The 24,289-nt window shown below is 44.7% G+C and overlaps 1 protein-coding gene across 2 annotated transcripts in view; it reads right to left on the bottom strand.

Annotated features, from left to right (window-relative positions):
• The window catches only part of ACO2 (aconitase 2), a 52,007-nt gene extending 27,801 nt beyond the window's left edge, over positions 1-24,206 (bottom strand). The window contains exons 1-2 of one of the 2 annotated variants that reach the window (XM_070506813.1): positions 24,059-24,136; positions 23,404-23,753 (exon numbers count right to left, since the gene is read on the bottom strand). In XM_070506813.1, the coding sequence (XP_070362914.1) occupies positions 23,404-23,532 (129 nt within the window). In that variant the 5' untranslated portion in view covers positions 23,533-23,753; positions 24,059-24,136. Of the gene's footprint in view, positions 1-23,403; positions 23,754-24,058 lie in introns of both variants that reach the window. The other variant, XM_014864386.3, reaches the window with a different exon arrangement.
• Between the last annotated feature and the right edge of the window lie 83 nt (positions 24,207-24,289).

Below are 24,289 nucleotides of genomic sequence, written 5' to 3' on the forward strand. Positions count from 1 at the left end.
TGAAGAGCTCGACCATGTTAATATGCTTAGCCCGCAGACCGACTTCAAGGGCAAGAACACCATGTATCATTCATTCATGGACCTCACATATCTCACATGTAAATGAAGACGAGTTGACGGATGCCCCCTCCCACTCAGAATAAAAATGAAAACAGCCATTACTTATTAAGCAGCTGCTCTGTGCCAAGCACTTTCTGTGCCCAATTTTAAATTCCTGTAACAGCAGTGCCAGGTAATTGTTATTCTGGTTTTATGGATGTGGAGGATGAAGATCACGGCGGTTCAGTCAGAAGCCCTACCCCTGGCGAGCAGCGAATCCAGAATGTGAGCACAGGTCCGTCTTCTGAGATGGGCCAATCCCCTCGGATTCTGCTGCTCGCTTACCTCACACAGGCCACCCTTTCCCACTGAAGGCAGCACAGTGTGATGGTTCAGACTGAAGACCTATAGTCAGACTGCCAGTCTAGCAATGCCACTAACCTGCTGGCCCTAGCCAAGTTACTGAGCCTCCACAAGCCTTAGTTTCCCCACGGAGAAGATGGAGATAAACTTCATAGTGTTGATATCAAATGAAATAATCTACATGAAGTCCCTGGCACGGAGCCTGTTCACATACTATGTGCTCGACACGTTATACTGTATTATTTTCCTTCACAGAGGAGACAGAGGCAAAGTCCGACGTGCTGAAGTTGTGTTCCTTCTCTGGACACTGGCAGCAGCAGCACGCCTCTTCTTACTTTGCTTACTGCAAACACAGCTTCAAAGGCTCTTTTGGTTGATCGGCATTTTTCAGAAGCCTTAGCTCATCTGGGCCTTTGGCATCCCTGAGCCCTTCTGATGAATTCCAGCTGCTGTAATATTTCTCCTTGGTTCCTTGCCCTCTTTCCAACTTTGGTCAAGTCATTCTACAAATCTAAGTTCATGTCTTCAGGTGTTTCTCTTTCTTCTCTCCCTCAGAGTACTTGCAATTTGTTAGAATTTTCCTTGAAAAACCTCTCATCCCTCTGAAACCCCTTCTGCTTATGGGGTCCTCCTTTACAGTGGGATCTCATCTATTTGGTCTCTGAATAATTCACAATTTGCCTTCCTTAAGGCACCAAACATATTGAACTCCCTTGGCCAGTACACATTCTAAAGGGATCTGCCCAGGGCCTTTGCGCATGCTGTTTCTTCTGCTTAGACTGTTCTCTGCCCACTCTCATTCTCGATCTGCCCTTTGTCTAGGTAACCCCCACTGATCCTTCAAATTCCAAATTAATTTCACTGTCTTAGGAAATCTTTCTTGAACTCTCAGCCCAATCAGAGCCTCCTATTACATATGCCTATTTACTACTTCTTGACATTCACTCAGGAGCTGTCTCCACTAGTTTGTAAGCTCCACTAGGGAAGGGATTGTGTCTGTTTATTCATAACTAAATTTCCCATGCCTGAACACCCGGTCTGATACACAGCAGGTGCTACATAAACATCAGTTAATTAAACCAATGCATGTTGTTTCTACTTGACCAACCAGCTCTTCCTTATTGAGCAGGGTTAAATGCAGAGCAGGTTAGGTTAACCTTGTGAGAGCAAACAGTTGACAAGACAAATCAATAATTTACCAGTCTCTGATACTTTTGGTTAGAGTGTAAACAGGTCTGACATTTTTGAAAGACAATTAGGCAATGCCTATTAAAATGTAAAATGTTAATACTTTTTGATCAGGTTCCCCTCTCCCAGGAAGGTATCTCATAAAAATACTCACAGAAACGAGCACTGAGAGAGGCAAGGACGTTCTCTGTAGCACTGTATCTAAAAGAACAACCCAATTATCCAAAAATAGAACACTGATTGAATAAGTTCTGGTTTATCCACCAACGAACGCCATTCTACAGCTGTTTAAAAAGAATAAGATAGTGGTGGTGGTCCCACAACATTGTCAATGTAAGTAATGCCACTGAATTGAACTCTTAAGAATGGTTAAAATGTCAAATTTTATGTTATCTATATTTGACCATAATTTAAAGAAAAAGAGAATAAGATAATTCTACCTTTACTGGCAGGGAAAAACTTCCATGACACATTCAGTAAAAATAAGTAGCAAAAGAGTATTATACTATGAGCCCATTTCTATATAATAGTAGTAGTAATAAATATGTTTAGAAAAAAATTGAAATGATATGGCTAAAGTGTTCACAGCAATTATCTCTAGGATTAGAATTATGGGCACTTTTACTTTCTACTCTAAGTATTTCTGTAACTTTTAAATGTTGCATGATATACATGAGTTCCTTTTGTAATCAGGAAAAAGAATGAACGAGGCAAATAGATGCAGAAAAGTATGTGCCTGTGGTGTACTGTAGCACAATCATTTACTGGCAATTTGACAATAATTAACAGTGTTCCGGTTTTTAAAATGTGCAAACCCTTTGTTTCAGCAAGTTAACTAGCAGGAATTTACCATTAATAAAGAAAAGAAAGGGGGTCAGCCCCGTGGCTGAGTGGTTGAGTTCGCATGCTCTGCTTCGGCAGCCCAGAGTTTTACGGGTTCGAATCCTGGGCACGGACATGGCACTGCTCATCAAGCCATGCTGAGGCAGCACCCCACATGCCACAACCAGAAGGACCCACAACTAAAAATACACAACTATGTACTGGGGGATTTGGGAGAAAAAGGAAAAATAAAATCTTAAAAAAAAATGGAAAGGAAATAAATATACCTTATACTACTTTATACTAGAAGGATCTAGTTACCACCACCTTAGCCCAGAGATCGAACTTGGCATCCCCAATAGCAAGACTCCCTGACAGTCATGCCTCCTGATATGAAAGCATCATCTATGAATAACTTGTGCCAAAAAATGTTTAACCTGAGTCTAAGCAAGCTTTGGGACCTTACCTCCAGTTTAAGGGAAATGCAGGGAATAAAAGATCAATCAATCAAATCTACAATGGACATTCTACAAGAAACTGGCCTGGTCTCTTCAAAAAGTCAATGTCATGGGGAAGAAAGGTGTGGAGAAGGGGTAAGGGGCTGTTCTAGATTAAGAGAGACTAAAAAAGTAAAACCAATGCAATGGGTAAATTTTTTATCAGATCCTGATTTGGAAAAAGATAGCTACCAAAGACATTTTTGGGAGAAGAGATAATGACAGGGTAGTTACAGCCAACTGACTTATTCTTAAGAGATGCATGTCACAATGCTTTCATTTTGTGAAATGATCCAGAAAAAAAAATACAGATGAAGCAATAAGGCAAAATGTTCATAACTGTTCAATCTAGATGGTAGGGGAGGAGAATAAAAAAAAAAAATCTTTTTTTTTTGAAGATTGGCACCTGAGCTAACAACTGTTGCCAATCTTTTTGTTTTCCTGTTCTGATTTTTCTCCCCAAATCCCCCTGGTACATAGTTGTATATTTCAGTTGTGGGCCTTTCTAGTTGTGGCACGTGGGACGTTGCCTCAGTGTGACCTGATGAGTGGTGCCATGTCTGCGCCCAGGATCTGAACCAGCGAAACCCTGGGCTGCCGCAGTGGAGCACACAAACTTAACCACTCGGCCACATGGCCGGCACCCCGCCAAAAAAATCTTTTTTTTTTTTTTTTGAGAAAGATTAGCCCTCAGCTAACATCTGCCACCAATCCTCCTCTTTTTGCTGAGGAAGACTGGCCCTGACCTAACATCCATGCCCATCTTCCTCTATTTTATATGTGGGACACCTGCCACAGCATGGCTTGATGAGCAGTGCATGGGTCCGCAACTGGGATCTGAACCAGCGAACCCTGGGCCGCTGAAGCAGAGCACACAAACTTAACCGCTGCGCCACTGGGCTGACCCTCAAAGATAAATGTTCTTGCAGACTGCTTGCTGCAGATTAAAAGTAAACTGATTCGATCTTTTCATAAAGCACCCTGTGAATCTGAAGTCCACAGCAACATCCATACCCTTTGACCTAGTAATTCCAGATCTGAGAATCTATCCTTGAGAAATAATTCTAAATATGAAAATGACACAATGTATGCACTACTGCTTATAATTGCTAAAATTGAAAGCAAGTTAACATGTTGACATATAGATGTACAATTTCCCACACAGAAGGAATCATGGTTTTCAGTAATAAGTAGCAAGATAGAAAATTGTCTACAATATGATAACGTATGCAAAAGCAGGAAATAAGTCACATACACACTGATTACAATGCTATAAAACTAATGTTCACATGGGAAAAAAGACTGGAAAGAAATGCACTAACATTATAAAAAAATGTTTGGGTTATGATGGAAAATTATTTTCTCCTATAATTACCCAAATTTGTACTACGTGGTTGAAAAGAGACTGACAGCAAACTGTTTTCAGTTGAGGTAGAGAGAGCCAAAGTCCCCTAGCATCTCTGTATTTTTGTCCTTGAACCCCAATTTTGCAATTTAACATTCAGGTGAGGGCACCACACTCAGAGGGTGAAGAGCCAGAGTGTTACTGCCCCATGGGTCACTTCTCTGTGTGTGGTTTGGTGGACAGCGAAAACTCGCATGTGACAGGAGGCGGGGGGCCAAGAGGGAACATTCAGGGCTTAGAAGTCCAGAGATCTGGCCTCCTAGCTCAGTCACTATGTACCCTTGTAACGTAATCCAGCCATTGTGCGCCTCCTTTTCCATTTCTATAAAATGGGCGGAGGGGATCATTCCAGCGGCATCAAAATCGCCTGGGAGGTTTCATAAACACTCAGCTCTTGGCCCTACCATTCCCCGACCTCTCCATCAGTCACCTGAGGAGGAGCCTAAGCACTGGTAAAGATTACCAGGTGACTCTGATGCAGCCATGTCTGGGAACCACTGAGCTAGATGTTCTCCACAGTTCTTTCCAGCTCAGTGATTCTATAAATATTCCTCCCCAGCAAGCAGGCTTTCAGATAAACTCCCTTATTCCCCAAAGGCCCAGAGGGAAGTGCAGCAATGTCAGAAGGGATTTATCTGTACCAAGGAAGAAAGTTCCCAGAGCTCAGGCCTTTGTGGGTTAGCCACAGCCTTTGCCTTGATTTACACACAGGTGAGGATGCAATGATATGTATATATGCACTCATGAAATGCGAGCCAGTATGGAGTCATGGGAAGGCACTAGATTCAGAATGCTACCTCTTTATTATTCGCCCCCTGACTGGTCAAACTGCTTACTCTTTCTATTTAAAAATATGTATAGGGGCCAGCCCAGTGGTGCAGTGGTTAGGTTTGCATGCTCCACTTCAGCGGCCTGGGGTTTGCAGGTTCGGATCCTGGGTGCAGACCTAGCACTGTTCATCAAGCCATGCTGTGGCGGTGTCCCACACAAAATAGAGGAAGATTGGCACAGATGTTAGCTCAGGGCCAATCTTCCTCACAAAAATAAATAAATAAATAAAATTAAACAGGCAGAATAGTCCCTGTCTAATCCAGCTCATTTGACAAACAATGGACACTTTCCTAGGTGCCAAATGCTGTTACCACATGGCTTTCAAACTTTCTTGAGTTAAGGCCCATGAACAAAATAATTCATTTTGGACATCACAGTTAGCTAAACAGACCAGGCTGCTGCTAGGAGGCAATTGACAGCCTCAGTTGCTGGCGGCGGGGGGGTCATGATTCCTGCACAACTGTATGCCAATTGCTATAGCACACCTGAGGACAGTATGGGATAGCTAAACTTGACTCTAGAACACCACCACACCGCCCCTACCCTTAAGATCACAGTCTGGTGGGATAAGAGAGATATGCAAACAAAAAGCGCAGTAGTGTTATAGTTGCTATTGTACATGTCAGGGCCAAGATTCACTGAAGGCATAGAAATACGAGTGGTCAAGTGAAAAAAAGGCCAAGACCTTCTCAGAGCTCAAATAAGACCATGTTGGAGTTCAAGTTCCAAAAATTGGCTACAGATGCAAAAGCCAAACAGAGAGAATGAGTGACTCACTCAAAATCACATGGCAGGGGCTGGCTCCGTGGCCTAGTGGTTAAGTTCACACGCTCCACTGCGGCGGCCCAGAGTTCAGATCCTGGGCACGGACATGGCACCACTCGTCAGGCCACGTTGAGGCGGCGTCCCACATCCCACAACTAGAAGGATCTGCAACTAGTATATACAACTATGTACGGGGGGTTTGGGAAGATAAAGCAGAAAAAAAAAAAGAAGATTGGCAACAGTTGTTAGCTCAGGTGCCAACCTTTAGGAAAAAAAAAATCACATGGCATTTGTGGAATCATCAAGGAAGGAGGAAGTCATTCAAAATCCACCGTATCCTCAGGAAGCCTCATCAGAGATGGTCCTAGCGACATCTGAATATTGGCTATAGGCTATTCTGAGCTAAAAGGAGTCTTCGAGAGGGGGCTTTCAAAGTTTGACTGAGAATACACACAAACAAAAGACATTTCATGTTGTGATCCAGCACACAGGTGCTGCCAGAGTGGTGTGTGCAACTGAAACAAAAGTTTCACTAGACGCTAACTGCCATGTGCAATGCTCGCTGATACCTCTTATTCTCTATTATTATTTTTATTGTGGTAAAATACATATAGCCAGACCTGGAAGCTGAGTGGTTAAGATTCAGTGCTCTCACTGCTGTGGCCCGGGGTTCATTTCCCAGTCAGGGAACCACACCACTCATCCATCAGTTGTCACATTGTGGTGGCTGTGTGTTACTGTGATGCCAAAAGCTATGCCACCGGTATTTCAAATACCACCAGGGTCATTCATGGTTTCAGCAGAGCTTCCAGCCTAAGACAGACTAGGAAGAAGGCCTGGCCACCTACTTCCAAAAACCCTGCCATGGAAAACCTTATGAATAGCAGCAGAGCATTGTCTGACAGCACCAGAAGGTGAGAGCATGGCACAAAAGACCAAGCGGGGTTCCACTCTGCTGTCCACAGGGTCACTAGCAATTGGAATCAACTCAACAGCACTAAGAAAAAAATACACATAACATAAAAGTTACCATTGTAACTACTAAAGTGTACAATCCAGTACATTCACAATGTTGTGCAACCATCACCACTATCTAGTTCCAGAACTTTTTCATCACCCCAAAAGCAAACCGTGTACCCATAAAGCAGTTGCTCCTTATTCTCTTCACTTTCCTTGCTCCAGCCTCTGGCAACCACTAATCTGCTTTCTGTTTCTATGAATTTGTCTATTCTAGATATTTCATATAAATGGAATCATACAAGAGGTGGCCTTTTGTGTCTGGTTTTTTCATTTAGCATTGTATATTATCTTCTTTTGAAGGCAAGTTGAACTCCATTAATTTCATGATCCAATAATGGGTCAACACAGGCAGTTTGAAAAACAATATCTTAGAGAACTTCATCTTAAAAAAATTAGTTACAATGTCAAAGACAAACAGCGACAACAAAGGACTTGCTCACAGTCACCCCTGGCATCTGCAGAGTGGCATTAGGCTCTCTGCAGCATTCCACCTACGGCACCAGAGGCAGCCAAACCTCCGCCCACCCCCTTGGTGCCTGTCTGCACACAACTATCCACGAGGAAAATGGGAAAAATAAGAACAACGGAGAAAGTTTTTTAAAAAGTCAAATTTATTAAATTTAAAGCATGTCCTTGGTTCTGAACCTTTCCTTTCTATACCTTTCGTGTTAAAAGGCCCTTTCTTTCAAGAAATAATGATGATGATTTGGGTTAGTTTTTTAATTTTTTGTTATTGTTGTTTTAGTGTCCTTGGAGAAATTTAAAACCTGCAACCCCATGTTGATCCTTCCAATTCTGTGTATACATTTTGGTGCCCTCTATCATGCAACTTTCTCAGAACAAAACTCTCTTTAGGGGGCAGTAGCAGTCACTGAAGTAAGACACAAGGAGGAAGAAAAAGTGCCTTGTGTCTTACACCAGGAGGAAAAAAATTAACAAGGATTTTAATTTTACCCTTAGAATCTCAGTAATAACCAGAAATATGAGAAGTGATGAGTATGGTTGACCCTGAGGAAAAACATTCTCTCTGTCCCCACTCCCTCCTATACCACCAAATCTTACTCATTCATTTATTCATTCATCTGTCCATCCATCAAATAGTTATTGAGTGACTATGGGTACCAGGCAGTCCTAGGCTCTGGGGATACAGCAATGAACAAAATCTTCCAATACTCCCTGCCGTCTCAGGACTGACATTCCAGGGGCTTAGAGGAAGGATGGACAGTGAGACAGATAAACAGACGCAGAGAAACAAGTAAAACTTCAGTCAGATGTTGATAAGTCATGAGAGACAATAAAGCAGGGGCAATGGGAAAGGCAGCGCAGGCAGTGGGGGGAGGTGCAATGTAAAATAGGATAGTTGGGAAAGGCTTCAGTGAGAAGGTGACACTGAACAATGACCTGACAAAAAGTGCAAGCCAATCTACAGATAGCTGAAGGACGAGCATTGCAGACAGAAATGACAAGGGTCCTGTAAAGTCAGTGGTACTTGTTGTGTTCAAAGAACAGCAAGGAAAGAGATCTGTACACCCATGTTGAGGGCAGGATTATTCACAACAGCCCAAAAGTGGAAGCAACCAAGTGTCCACTGACAGATGAATGGATAAACAAAATGTGGTACATACATACAAGAGAATATGATTCAGCCTTAAAAAGGAGTTGTGAAAGCCTAAAAAATTCTGACACTACAACATGGATGAACCTTGAAGACATTATGCTAAGTGAAATAAGTCAGTTACAAAAGGACGACTACTATGATTCCACTTACATTAAGCACCTAGAGGAGTCAAATTCATAGAGACAGAAAATAGAAGGGTGGGGGCCAGCCTGGTGGCGCAGCAGTTAATTGTGCACATTCCGCTTCGGTGGCCCGGGGTTCGCCGGTTTGGATCCTGGGTGCGGACATGGCACTGCTGGCATGCCACACTGTGGGTAAGCATCCTACATATAAAGTAGAGGAAGATGGGCACGGATGTTAGCTCAGGGCCAGTCTTCCTCAGCAAAAAGAGGAGGATTGGCAGCAGATGTTAGCTCAGGGCTGATCGTCCTCAAAAACAAAAAAAAAAAACAAGAATGGTGGCTGCCAGGGGCTGGGGGAGGGGAAACAGGGAGTCAGTGTCTAATGGGTACAGAGTCTCAGTATGGGATGAGGAAAAAGTTCTGGAGATGGATGGTGGTGATGGCTGTACACCATCGTGAAAGTACCTGATGCCACTGAACTGTACACTTAAAAATGGTTAAAATGGTAATTTTAAAAATTAAAATATATATATATATTAAAAGAAAAAGAACAGCAAGGAGGGCAGTGTGGCCAGAATAAACAAGGGGGAGCTGGGTAAGAGAAAAGATCAGAGGTGGCAGGGAATCAGATTGTATAGGACCCTGTAGAATAAAGTCTGACTTCACTCTGAGTGCGATAAGAAGCTAATGGAGAATTCCAAACAGGAATGACACGCTCTCATTTATCTACAAGGATCCTTCTGGCTGCTGTAGAACAGAAGGAAGCGGGAAGACGCAGTAAGGGCCAACACAACAGTCCAGGGAAAGATGACGGTGACTTGGACCAAAGCGACAGTGGTGGAAGTGTGAGACGGGGATGAGTCTGGATATATTCTGAAGGTAGTAACAATAGGATTTGCTGGCAAATTGGCGAAGGGGAATGAGAAAAGTCAAGAATATCCCTGAGGTTTTGGGCCTGAGTAACTAGAAGAATGGAGTTGCCATAAACTGAAATGCGGAGGGCAATAGGAAGAGCAGACTTAGGGGTGAGCCCAGGAGTTTAGTTATGGACAATGCCTATCTGATGCCCAAGCACAGATGTCAAGTAGGCAGCTGGATTCTCACCCTAGGTTCCATCCCTCTAGAACTCTGCTAATTAACTGCTTCATCTAGAATCACAGATTATTAGAACCCAAGGTGACCCCAGATGAGCAAGTATTTTTTCATTTGACAGATGAAGAAATGAATGACCAAGGTCACATACCTAGTTAACAGCAGTTTGGAAAACTCAAAGCCACTCAGTTCTCAAGTCAATGCTTTTTCCACCACATTATGTCCCTAATTTAAACTAAGGTGTTACTGATTCATTAAACAAGTATTTATCCAGCCCTAGACTTTGTGCTGTGCTGCCTGAATTAACGAGGTAAGCAAGACAGACACAGTCTGGCTATACCTGCCCTTGTTGAGCTTACAGTTTGGTGGACAAGAGAGATATCAAGTAATGACTCAAGGGACTACGTCAGCAACTCTGTAAGAGAAGTGCTATGAAAGAGAAGTGAAGCAGCCATAACCGTTTAAAGCTGAAGGACCTACTCTAGACTGGGGGAAGGGCTTGTCCAAGAAAAGTGGTGTTTAGCCCGAGAACTGAAACATTACTAGGAATTACCCAGGCAACTAAAATGGGGTTTAGGGGAAGGAGTCCAGGGAATCTGGCAGGCAGAGAACAGCATGTGCAACAGCTCCGTGGCAGGAAAGTACTTGTAACTGAAAGAAGAAACAGAAAGTCGGCTTGGCTGGAGCAAAGTGAGCAAAGTGCAGTGGAAATGGCAGAAAATACAGGTAAGTGGTAAAATGAGCCAGGTGTCATGAGGGACTTTGTGGGTGTAGCGAAAAGCACCCTAGCAACCTTGAGCCACAGCTTACCTGGGTCTCGGTGGTACACCTTGTGATCCCCTCGGAACACCAGAGGACTGGAGGCCTCTAAGGAGCTGCTGTGAGGCCATCTCCCACTTGCCGCCTCATCTCCCCGGGAGGCTGCCATGAGACAGCTGCTCCTCGCCTCCCAGGATCTGATGAGGTATAGCTGCAACAGGGTACTCATAACCTGTGTGTAGCCATCAGCTCCTTCCGTTCTGATGTCGTCCTTTCTGGTGTATGGGTCTAGGGCCAGGGAACTGGCACCTTGGCTTCTTCCTGTCACTGTCTACGTAAGTAATGATCCCTCTGTATATGACAGTGGCTCACTGTACCTTTACTGGTCCAGTCACTCAGGCCTTGACCTTGTCTTCTGATTGTGAGCTTTACAGCAGGACATGCTAAATATTTAACTTGATCCTAAAAGCAATGGGAAGCCACTGAAGGTTTAGGCAGGATCATGACTAGATCAGAACTGCATTTTCAAAAAAAAAAAATCACCGTGGCTGCTCTGTAGATAATGCATCCAAGAGGGGCAAAGGTACAAGAGGTTGATGGTGGCTTTTCACATAACTTCTGTCCTCAAGGAAAAAGGTTTGTATTTTAACACACGAGCACCTACTATGTGCCAAGCAATAGGACACAGACACCAAGAAGACAGTCCCTACACTGATATACCTTAGTCTGGCCAAGATCAGCATGTAAATGCAATTGATTGTGACCTGTGAGGAGAAGGAAGCACACACCAGGGGCAGAAGGCAGCAGAGGGAAGTTAACTCTGCTTGGGATGCCCAGGCAAGGCTTCACTGAGCAGGGCTGTGGAAGATAAACAGGAGTTTGTGAGGCAGTGAAAGAGGACAGACAGTATGTAAAAAGATACAGAATCATCAAGTTTAGTGTGCAGGAGCTACAAAGTACTCAAAATGGTGGGGAGCAAAGACAAAGCAGAAAATGGTGGAAGGTCTGGCTGGAAACCCAGCAGGGCCAGGAGGGTGTGGTTCACCAGCCTACATTATAACCTGTGGTTTACAAGAGGCAACACAGCACAGCAGAAAGAACTTAGCTGGATCTCACTCCAAAGGCCAGCTCCACCATTACTAGCTGTGTGATCTCAAGAGGGCTTCACCTTTGCACCCGGTTTCCTCATATGGAAAAAGAGAGTAACAGTTCAGTATTACATGAGGCATGAAACGACATGAATGGGCTCCCAAAGAATAGCAATTATTCTAAAATGCTATAAGCAGATTTTTTAAAAATAGCATTTACTAGGGGTTTTCCTCCTATTTTAAAAAATAGGACATACTTCATGGAGGAAATTTAGAAAACACATAAAACATACAATTTTACAGACTCCCTGAAGCCCATCCAGGGATACCCACCACCACCAGCCCTTCCCCAGACTCCATGGCCTGATGCCAGGCACCCAGTGGTATTTAATACTCAGTGACTCCAAGAGAGGCACCAATACTAGTTCCATGCCGGATCTACCCCTCCCCACAGTCCCTGGCACCACACGCACCCACTGTACCCACACCCAACAGGTGTCATGGCTGAGGTTTCTAAGCAAAGATCGTTATTCATAATATTTAATACTTTCTATTGAGTGCCAAGTTTCAAGTACTTTACATGGATGAGTAGCCCTATTGTAATAATATGAACCCCACTTAAAAGATGAGGAAATTGAGGGCTGGAGGAAGGTGGTAACTTGCTCAAGTTGCCCCAGAGAGTGAATAATAACATGAGCATTCAAACACAGCCTAGCTCTAAAGCCCAAACACTGAACCCTCCAGGAGTCTCCTGGCAATTCTAAGCATGGATCTGGACACAAATGAATTAAAGAAATCAATAAAATCAAAAAGGAATAGGGGTCAGCCCAGTGGCATGGCAGTTAAGTTCAGCATGCTCTGCTTTAGCGGCCTGGGTTCAGATCCCGGATGCAGACCTACACCACTCATCAGCCATGCTGTCACAGCAACCCACATATAAAGTGGAGGAAGATTGGCACAGATGTTAGCTCAGGGCTAATGTTCCTCAAGCAAAAGAAGAGGAAGATTGGCAACAGATGTTAGCTCAGGGCAAATCTTCCTCACCAAAAAAAAAACAAGGGGGGGGAATAGATGCCAAACTGTTAACAATGGCTATGGCTGGAGGATGAAATTATGCAGACTTTTTAACTTTTTATATTTATGTAATTTTGAACCTTTAATACTCTATCTATATTAGTTGTAGAATCAGAAAAATTATTTTTAAAGAAATAAAAATAAATTTTTTCTAAGCACCACACTGTTTTCTAAAACTTGCAGTCTACTTCAGATTGTTAAAAAGCAAAAGAATGAAGTCAGGTTTTTTAAAGAATATGAATGCTTCCCCCCATTATACAAAAGTAATACGCAAAAATCTTAAAGATTTACAACATAAAGCCTTAGTGAGGAAGGAGTAACATCGAATTTTGCTATCAGAGAATGCTGGTACAGTCTTCCCAGGAGCAATAGCTACTAAAACTTAGTACATTGTGCCCTAGCCACTCTGTTTCCATATCTACCTGTACCACACATGCGCAAAAGAAGACAGCTACCAGAATGCTCACTGCAACATTAAGTGAAATATTTAAAAAATTACAAACAACTAAATGTCCATTTATTTTTTAAAAAGTTACATTTTATCCATTCTGTGGAATACTATACAACACTTTGGGGAAAATCTCCCAGATTCATTGTTAAGTTACAGATAAAATGCACAACAAGTTGCTTGAACACTCTGTCTGTGTGCACATACTGTATGCAGATCTACACATAGGAGGACGAACCCCAACCGACCTGCGGGCACTCCTGGGAAGCCAGGAAGTGTAAGCAAGGGCTGGCAGAAAAGGAGGATTTCAGCTTTGTTAACAGTATTTAAATCTTTGTAAGAATGTTCTTATTGCTGCTTGTAAGATTATAAATACATGTATTATTGTACATGTTTTTTATTTGGATTGTAACATTTTAAAAATATTAGAAGGAAATATACCAAAATGTTAACAGTAATTATCTCTGGGTAGGAGTTGGGTATATAGGTAGATGTTTTTATTATATTCTTTATACCTCTACTTTCCAAGTTTGCCACAATGGGTAATTACCTTTATAAACAAGAAAAAAGGTAAAAACTAATTTTATCTTAAAAATGGATAGTATTGAGTCTCATAATATACTGACCACTGTGGTTGGGGTATGAGTAGTCCAGAGGAATACTATTTAAAGAAGCATGATGACTTGGGCATATTTTACAAAAATAACCTCCTGGGGTTTTGTTTTTATTTCCTAAGTCCAAAAGTAAAACATACTTGAATGCTCAGTTCAACCCAGGCCCAGGGACGCTCTCGAGATCAGCTGTAAGGCCATCCAACCCAGATGTCATAACAACCAGGAAACAGGAAAATTGTTTCCCACACTTGGAGCCCAAGTCTCAGGCCTTGTGACATTCTCATGAGTAAATACCAGGCCCTTATGTGGAAGAGACACTTTCACTAAGCCCTCGCCCTCCACTTTCTCAAGAACAAAGGGGACGAGGCCAGGACTGAGGCAGCCTCAAGGCAGAAAACCTCTCTTCAGCAATCTCCATAGGCCCCTGATTCTCATTTTCTTCCAGAAAGCCTATTCCACTACTGGACAGTTCTAATACTTCACAACAACAAATGCTTCTTATACTGAACTGAAAACATGCTTCCATTGTATCAGAGTACAGATTCCAGCATCGGAGTCCTGGGCTCAAATCCCAGCTCTGCCCTGACGAGCTGTGTAACCTTGTGTGGTTTTATTTAACACCTCTTCACTTCACTTTTCTCATCTGTAAATGGGATAACACCTCCGCAGGCTGCAGCGAGGGTTAAAGGAGAGCACCCATGTGAACGCACCCAGCCCGGAGCCTGACACTCGACAGAGGCCTCACCTCCCAGCCCTGTCCTTCAGAACCAGAGCTTAGTCACTCTTCCACACTTCAGCCTATCAATCCTTGAAAGCCATAATCACGTCTTCTCCGCTCTCAGTATCCCTATGGTACTTCCTCTGCTACAAACCAACTCCCTAATTCTGCACTTGGGTGGGAGTCTCCCATCAGGGTGACCAGGAGCCAGATGCCCTCAGATCTGTTTTGGAGTAAGGAGCAGTTAGTTGTCACACTGCTCTGTGCCAGCTACACTGGTAAACCTTGGGGTATAGAGCTCAGCCTCCCTAACTGCCCTGAAAATGCCGAGGCCCAGAGATAGAAGGTGGCCTGCTCAAGGTCACAGAGCTGTGAACCTGCTGAGCCCATGCCCTTCTCACTGTGCTACAGTGTCTCCCAACCTCTGCTCCAGCCCAGCAGCTGGGTGGGCTCAGTCCTCCATGGGGGCTCTCAGTCCCAACTGCTGAACCAGAGTGCCTTTAGAGAAGTCTGGCTCCTTAGTCTGAGGGTACCCTCTCCCGTGCTGGATGGACACACATCTCCAGGGCTCCCAAGGAGTAAAGGAGGCTCTGCTGATGCTGCATTTACTGACACAGAACAAACTCTGAAGGAGGGAACATACTCAAAGTGGACCCCCATGAGAGAGCCAGGCAAGAAATGAAACAAAAGGAAACTGTGCCAGGCAAGATCACAAAAGTTATTTTATGTCACCCTCCCAACAAGTAATTTTGTCCCTTGTTTAGATGAGAAAACGGAGACTCAGACAGACGAGAACATAAAACCCACTAAAATGTAAGCTCCATGTGGGTAGACAACTTGTCTATTCTGGTCACCACTGTATACTCAGAGCTTAGGACAACGTCTGACACACAGAAGCTCAAGAAATACTCGGTGATGAAATAGATGAAGGCAGGGCCATGATTTGAACACAAGTCTTTTCATTGTGTTTTCAAATTCAAGTTGTGAGTGCCTCTGGCAGAGGCTGTGCTGAGCCATCAGTGCGCACTCAGAGCCAAAGCACAAGGAAAAGGGTCCACCCTGTAGCATTTCACGTGCACACCCACTCAGAACGCTGGCCTCCCCACTCAGCCAAGGTCAGGCGTGCTGCTCTCTTTTCCCAAAGGACGGAGTTCATCCCTGGAGACCACTTGCATTCAGAGAACAGTCCAAACCAAAGGGACTGACATATTCTCAGGCAGGAGGCCAACCTGGCGGGCCAATCTGACCTTCTGTCCATCCTGTGAAGCACGGCATATGCCAGCACTGCCTTAGGGAACCACGTGTCAGTGGGCACCAGCACTTGGAGCAAGCCGAGGAGCAGAAGGCGGCTGAGCTGTCCAAACAGGCCGGGCTCCTGGAGGAGGCCTGGTCTCTTGAGGCAGCTGCTTCAGCAAGAGACAGAGAAGTCACCAGCCCCATTCTGATCTGTCGAGTGTGTGGAAACACTCCAACCCTAGTGCCAACTCACAGAAAGGGCATCCACTCTAGAGCCAGATGGATCTGGCTTAGAATCTCAGACAAGATTCTTCACCTCTCTGAGCCAGTTTCTTCTTCTGTAAAATGGGATGAAAAGAGCAGAGATTTTGTGAGGACTAAGAAGAATGTACTGTTTGTAAATATAGAGAAGAAAGTCTGGAATGATAAATACAAAATTCCTACCAGTGGTTGCCTCTGGGGACCAGAATGGAGAGAAGGAAAGAGAGCTTTTATGAATATACTGCATTCTTTAAGGAAAAAAATATATGAAAAGCACAGAGCTCGGTAGCTGGGTTCCTGACAGGCATTCAATAAATACAAGCTTCTGTTATTCAGTTCTCCCAGGAGAATGAGACGCTACTACTAACACACTGCCTGCCTGTGTATTGCAGAAAGGACCACAGGCTGCTACTTTTCTCTATGCCCTCTACACCCTTCCCAGTTGCCAAAGAAAGACCAGGAGCTCCAAGCAGGTCCCACACACCGGGCGGGGCAGGACATCTCAGAACTGAAAAAGGACTGAAAAGGTCTCATCTATCCACTCTTTCTGTCCTTCAAGGCCTAACATGGAGTCATCCAACCTACATGGGCCCTGTCCAGTGGTGGGGAATGCACTACCATATGAGGCAGCCCACTTCACCAGCAGGATGTCTTCAAGGTCTCAGGTCGGGTAAGAGCTCTGGTTCCTCTGACCATGACCCTCAGCAGCATTCAGGCTCACAGCTCTTAGCAACTAGCTGCCTAGCCCTTCCTGGCAGGGAAGCCTCAGGTGGGCTCTGTCTAGGTGGACAATACAAGAATGCACGTCAGTCAACACCACCCTCCGAAGAAGAAGCATCTTCCCACACCTCCACTGCTTCTAACCATTTCTTCCCACCGCTTGTAGGCAATGCCTGGCACCTCTCCTAAGACCCAAAGCTAAACAATTCCCTCCTACCAGGAGGCAATCAGCTAGCTTGGTTGCTATGGAACTGGCAGACACAAAAGTGATGCAGTCTTCTTCAGAGGTTTGGAAAGCGGGCAGGGAGCTGCATCTTTCCAAGTCATAGCCTCTAAATGGGCTCCAAGGCAGTAGGGGGTTCCTTTAAGGAATCGGTTGCTGGATTCACTCATCTGCCTAATTCTTCTTTGCTGCTGGCATCAGCAACAGAGACTCCAGGCACACTGTGAACTGCATACAAATCTGCAGCCCTACTCTGGCCCCTGGGCAGCACCTCTGCACCAACACACTTAGGAAGGGCGTCCTCTGCAAGCTCAATAGGCAGCCTGTGACGCTCGCACACAGCTCAGTCAAGGAATAAAGCTGCCTCTGTGAGACCCACACCTCAAGCCTCTCCCTCTCAAGCTCTGCTGGTATTTGGGGCAGGAGGCAATCAAGGCCCCAAAGAGACATACATCTACACAGCGCAGGGAGCCAACCGAAGTGTCCCCTCTATCTAGCCTACTCTGCAGAGATCTAGCTTCCACCCTCGACCCCAGGGGAGGACTCTGGGGAAACAGTTTGGCTGAGTGGTGAGCAGCCTGGGTTGTGCAGTCAAACAAATCTGCATTCAAACTCTGGCTCTGCTGCGAGCTAGCTGTGACCTCAGACAAATGATTTAACCTCTCTAGGTCTCAGTTTCATCATCATGAAAAGAGGCTAATGATAACTACTTCTGAGGGTTGTTGTGAAGGACAAATGAGGCAGCATTTGTGAAACAAGACCTAGTTCAGTGACTGGCACAGCAGGCCTGACTGCTCAGTGTCATCTCTCTAATGCTGACGATGGTGTGGGGCAGACTAACCGTGCCACCACACCAACCAAGCTCCAGGATGGGCCAGTCTGGACTTAGCCCCACCCAGCACACCCCTTCCCTTCCTCGCTTCAGTACAGGATGTTACAATTAAGTGACTTCTTCCTCATAAAGAGCACATAAGCTCTTTCACAGGCAAGGCCCTTGTCTTAACCCAGCTCTGTACTCTCTCAGCGAACAATAAAACAGCAACAGCAACACAAATGTCCAGCAGAAGGTGAAGGAGCCCAGCCAACAAGCACTGAAGTGTGGGGGGTGAAAGGAACTCCTGAGACCTCTTTGGTCGCCCCCCAGAACTAGCCACAGATTTAAAGCTCCCAATCAGAAACTCTCTCCATGTCTGCAGGGTGAAAGCAGAAATACTCCTCCTGGGCCTAAATTCCCCCAAGGGCTCAGACTTTTACATCTAATGACAAAAATACTGCAAACCTAATTCTAGAGTTCATTTTCCAAACGTTGCCCTTTGACTCGGAGAATAAAAAACAAGAAGCCAGCAGATTCATTTCTACCTCTTCTCCAAACTCTCAGAGCAGCAGCCAAAAGGCTTTCCTGAACAACTACTACCTACCCGAAATCCACGGCGATCAGGGGAGGAACAAGCAATTTCCCCAGAGCCAGTCTTTTTTAAACATATGAGCTGAGGATAAATGCTGGGGTGATGAAGGCTGCAAGCATTTCCAGGGCTGGAAACAGAGACTGACATTCACCAAGTGCCTACACCCTGCGCCAGATCGGCTCCAAATACTTTATATACACAGTCCCATTTAATACTCACAACTATCCTCTGAGGCAGAAGGTACTGTGCCCATTTTACAGATGAGGAAACTGAGGTTCTGGGATGTTAACTATTTTGCCCAAGGTCACACAGCAAAGGTGGAATTCCAGACCTGCCTGCAAAGCTGGTGCCCTTTCCTTTGGCCCAAGCTGTGTAGAATGAACCCAAGAAAACCATTCTCCGTGCCTTTTAAGGCTCCCAAAATAAACAAGAGCTTCTACGGGTTCATTCTGGAACAATCTGAGGAAAAAGTCTGCCCCTATTCTCAATGTTAGAAAGGGCCTATTCCTAAAATAACATCAGAAACTATTCACAAACTTTGATAGTTCATTAGAGTTTAAATTTTCAAATATTACTAGGCCTTCAGGACCTCCCTTAATGGAAGGGTAGCTATTAATTGTCCCATTTTGCAGATGTGTAACCTGAGGGCCACAGAGGGTTGATACTCTGCTTGAAGTCATGTGATAAGTCTGTGAGAGGAAGTCTCCCTAAGGTTTCTGATGTGCTTTTTTTTTTTCCTGCAGGGGAAGATCCACCCTAAACTAACATCTGTTGTCAATATTCCTCCTCTTTTTTTTCCTCCCCACCCCCAAGCCCCAGTACACAGTTGTGTATAGTTGTAAGTTCCAGTTCTTCTATGTGAGCCGCTGCCACACCATGGCTACTGACGGATTAGTCGCGTGGTTCCACACCCAGGAACCAAACCTGGGCCACTGAAGCAGAGTGTGATAAACTTTAACCACTAGGCCATCAGGGCTGGCTCTATGTTGCTTTTTAAAGACTGCGAGCAGCCTCCGGCAGTCCCCTCCCCACTTTATGCTGAGAGGCCCAGAGCCCACCACTGCCTTCCAAACCAATGCTGGAAAACCAGGTGTGTCAAAGAAAGGGGAAGCCAATGAAGACAGCCACTCGAGTAAGGCCAGAGATAGAAGAGGCTCACTTCAGACATGATACTCATACTCAAATGAGGGCTCCTGGGCAAGACACTTGACCCCATCCAGCTTCTTCACCCGTGAAATAGAGGTAACTTGTTGAGAGTTGATCAAAGGATCTAGAATTTTAAAATGAGCTTTGGCCCTCATCTAAGTTTTACAAGTACTATGCAAATACATGACTACTGAATTCAAGTTCACCCATCGCTCAGTTGCTCAGGCCCCAAAGCTAGGAGTCATCCTTAATTATTCCCTATCCCTCACACTCACACCCAATCCATCTGCCTCCAAATTATGTCCACTACCAGAACCCCAGACCCAGACACCATCAGCACTCCCTGGATGATTTCAAGAGCCCCCACTGTTCTCCCTGCCTCCTCTTTTGTTCCTCTGTGGTCCGTCATCCCATGCAGCAACCCAAATGATTTTTCTCAACCATAAATCAGATCCTGTTGCTTCCTAGCTTAAAACCTTCCAGGGGACTTTCATCACGTTTGGAGTAAAACCCAATTTCCCTAGCAGAGCCTCCATGACCCTGGCTCCCACCTCTTGCTCAGACCTTCTTCTCAACACCTCAGTCACACTGGCCTTAATTCTTATTCTCAACACACTAAGCGCATACCTGTCTCAAGTGCTTTGCACATGCTGCTCCTTCTACGTGAAGTCTCTTCTCCCAACATGCTGAAGGGCTGCCTTCTTATCAGTGAAGTATCAGCTCAAATGTCACCCCTTCTGAGAGGCCTTCCTCAACCACCCCAGTTAAAGCCATGCCACATCCCCACACCTACTCTCTCTACCACACTGTTCTATTTGACCTTCCTTGTAGCACTCAGTAGCTACAACTTTCCTATTTGTCTTCTTGTTTATTTTCTGTCTCCCCAGAACTACAATATGAGCTCCACTCTTCTTGTCCACTATTGCACTCCCAGTTCCTAGAACAGTGCTAGGCATATATAGTAAGATTTCAATAAACATTTTGGGAACAGTTGGCTCAAAAGGCAATTGTGTGCTCCCCCTAGTCCTCAAGATGGTGCTTCTTCTCCCTCTGCCCAAATCTGAGATTGGAAGTTTGTTTACTTATCCATTCAATCATTGATTCATTCCCTCAATTCAAACCAACAGGTGATGACAGGACACCTGAGAAGGTACCACAGTGAACATGCAACCAGAATGACCTGTTTCCCAGCCAAAGGAATATTTTCTTACACGGCATTTTATAGAGAACTGAACTTCAGCCAAATACATCGGACTTCTCTGTAGTTAAGTGCCATCTCAGATTTACACGCAAGAGGTTACATGACTTCCCCAAGGTCACAAGGTGAGAACTCACCACCCCAGTACCTCAAGGCAAAACCAAAGACCTAAAAACTGTATCTGCAAGTGCCCAGCCCCTCTTATTTACCATCCACAGTCATCTATACAAAAATAAACAATGAAAACCAGAGAGTAAGCATGGCTTTTCAAAACTTTCACCTCCACTGTCTTCACCGTTTCTAATCTCACTACCTGGTAGCAGGTACTGTCAAATAGAACACTTTCAACTTAAAGAACACTGTTCTCAGGATATGGCGCATTAACGCTACCCTGGTGGACAGGCTGAGTCTTGATGCCAAAGGGAAGCAGTATAGAGCAGTGCTAGGACCTCAGGCTTTGGAACCAAAAGGTGCAGAGTCAAATCATATCTGCTAACAATGAGGACTAAGGCCCTAACCAAGTTTATTTTATTTTATTTAATAAACAATTATACAGCTTACTAGGTATAGGCAGGGTTATAGATACTTTGCAACTATAAAATGATTACTAGGGCCAGCCCAGTGGCACAGCGGTTAAGCGCGCACATTCCACTTCGGCAGCCCGGGGTTCGCCGGTTCGGATCCCAGGTGCAGACGTGGCACCGCTTGGCAAGCCATGCTGTGGCAGGCGTCCCACACAGAAAGTAGAGGAAGACGGGCACGTATGTTAGCTCAGGGTCAGCCTTCCTCAGCAAAAAGAGGCGGATTGGCAGCAGATGTTAGCTCAGAGCTAATCTTCCTCAAAAAAAAAAAATAAAATAAAACAAAATAAATAAAATGATTACTAGATAAGTCAGTGTTCTATTACTATCCATAACTTACAGATAAGGATAAAAGGCACAGAGAGGTGAAGTAACAGCTGGCAAGTATTAGAGTCAACACTCAAATTCAGATAGCATGATGTCAAAATCCATGCCCTTAACCATTACAGTGTGTTTCCTTTCTAATCCTGTTTCTTCATCCATAAGACAGGGCTAAGAGGTCTGCCTTATTTCACAGGGTCATGTGAGATTACTAGCACACAATAAGGTAAATATGAGCTACTCTTAGTGATAGTAGTAATTGCCATCATTGTATTATCTACTTTTACCTTTGGTCCAGCCAAGGTCACAAGAAAAATATTTTGGCTGATAAAGATCTTTAAGGCCTTCTGCAGTAGAATACATTAGAATATAGTGGAAGCTCCATGAGAACAAGAATTGTCTGCTTTGCTTATCATTGTATCCAGAGCAAGCAGTGGGCGCTCAGTAAATTCATGGTGAATGCGGTAGGAATAAACTGAATGCATGGACAGGGTTCTGCAGATATGACAACCAAGGCAGTACCATCACTTCCCAAACGTAGTCAAACACAAAAAGAGGTAAATTTACAAGGTTCTCAGAGGACAGTATTAGCTGGCCATTACTTAAGACAGCTGGCTATTGGGAGGCAGTGTGGTAGAATGCTGTTCATTCACCTTAGCTAAATGAACAAACAAGGAGACTTGGATTCTAATCCTGACTCTGCTACTGGAATTCACCAAGGCTCTCAAGGTCTTGGACTGTCCATCTGTAAAAGAGGGGGCTGGACCACATGATGATCATAAAAAAAAAATTCTACTTTCTCATCACTTTATATCAATCATCACAACAATCTGGGTAGAAGCTGATTACCAAGTACGCAATAAACGTTTGTCAATGAAGATCCATCACCAATTGACAGATGAGCAAACTGGGATTCAGAAATAACTTGCTCAAAGTCACAGGGCCAGGGCAGAATATGAACCATGGCCCAGATCCCCTTCTCTATCAGTCTAACACTCATGCTTTCCAAGATCATTTTTCAGTTCAAAAATACTGTGATATAAATCCTCTCTTCCAAACTTAATAAATCTGTAATCATTTATCTTAACAAATAATCTTGCCTGACTTTGCAACATCTTAGGACAGAAGGATTAGGGAAAAAACAACTATTCCCACATTGCTAACCTATAGAATCAAAAGACTGGGAGAGATAATTAAAGCAAATCCCTCATCTTTGCCCAGAATTGAGAGATCAGAAGTATTTCAAGATAAATGATGATTTCACTTTAAACCATACGGTTTAAATTTAAGCAATGTGATTTAAAAAAATAACTTCTAGTAACACAATGCTTCCCAAGAGTATAGCACATAACTACTTTTTAAATTCTATAGTCAAAGTTATCGCACTTGATTCAAAGTAGATTCACAAAGTTAAATGTAAAAGCTTGTCAGAGAATGTCTATAAAGGCTTGCTTTATTTTTATTAACAAAATACAGGCTTGATATTGAACCTTTGAGTATAACACCTTCCTAGAGTTGTCAAGTTAGGAGTGAAAAAACCATCTGGCAGTCATAACAGGAGTCAAGGTCAAACTAACTGTTGAGTCTCTTTACCCTCCCATCTAGTAAGTGAAAAGCAACTAATTGTGAGCTCAAAATACTCCATACTGGTGCTCTCACAAATACAAACGTCAGCTCAAGGATCACACTCCAGCTCAGAAACTTCTGTGAGGACAGGCTGACAAGAACAAGGAGAACAGAGGGGTAAATAGGGCACACTCAGGTCACAGCACTTCAGTGACAGTCACAAAACACGAACTTTCATCTACTTTCTAGGAGTTTCATCTCCTATCAAATGAGAATAATCACCTCACCAGATGAGTAAGTGAATCGAATGATATGAGGAGGAATTAAAAACGGTCTTGCAATCTTGTGCAAAGGTGAGAGACTGTTATCATTACTATTTACTACGTCTGGGCCCAGAAGATCCCCCTGCATTCTTGGCTATACTGTATGTTCTGCAGAATCCTCATAAGATGTAACAGAGTGCTAGTTTCTTCTGCATTCTCCAGGCCTGCGAACCGTAGATGCACCTGGCTAAGCAAGTCTCTGCTGCTGAGAGATGAGAAGCAAGGCCTTCAGGCTCCGGGATCAGCGGGCTCAACGATGACCGCGCCCCCCAGTCACCTTGTCCTCACCTTGAGGAACAGAAAGGAACCCTACGGGAGAGGAGAGTGCGGTCTTCAAAAAGGAGAAAGAGCTGCCTCCACTCTTCACCAGGCCGCCGCTGCTCGGACCCACGCTTCCCGTCGAGCGGGGTCTGGGCTGTGAGAGCTGACTGAGGCGGGGACGCCTTGACCTCGGGCGCCGGAAGAGCGGGCACCGGCGCTGGGCCCGCGGTTGGGACAGGTACACGGAAAGTCGGCCAGAGGTTGGGCCCGCCTTGCCCTGCCTCGCCCACAGCCGCAGGCACAGTAGGAGGCACCCCGCCCCCGTGAAACCCGAAGGCCCTAAACTCGCTCACCTGCAGCCGGGTCACCAGTAGGCTGTAAGGCGCCATTTTGTGCACTGACAAAGATGAGGTCGCATGAAAATGACGTGCCAAAAGTCGCATTTAAAGCCTTCGGGCGGGGGGGCGTGGCCAGAGGAGAAACGCGCCGCGGCGAAGGCGGGGCCTCCGCAGAGGGACCAGCGCCCTGCGAGCGCAGTGGGCGGGGCTCTCGAACACCGGAGAGGAAAAAGTAGGGCGTAAAAG

The sequence above is a fragment of the Equus asinus genome, chromosome 4 (genome assembly GCF_041296235.1).
Source record: "Equus asinus isolate D_3611 breed Donkey chromosome 4, EquAss-T2T_v2, whole genome shotgun sequence".
NCBI classification, from domain to species: Eukaryota; Metazoa; Chordata; class Mammalia; order Perissodactyla; family Equidae; genus Equus; species Equus asinus.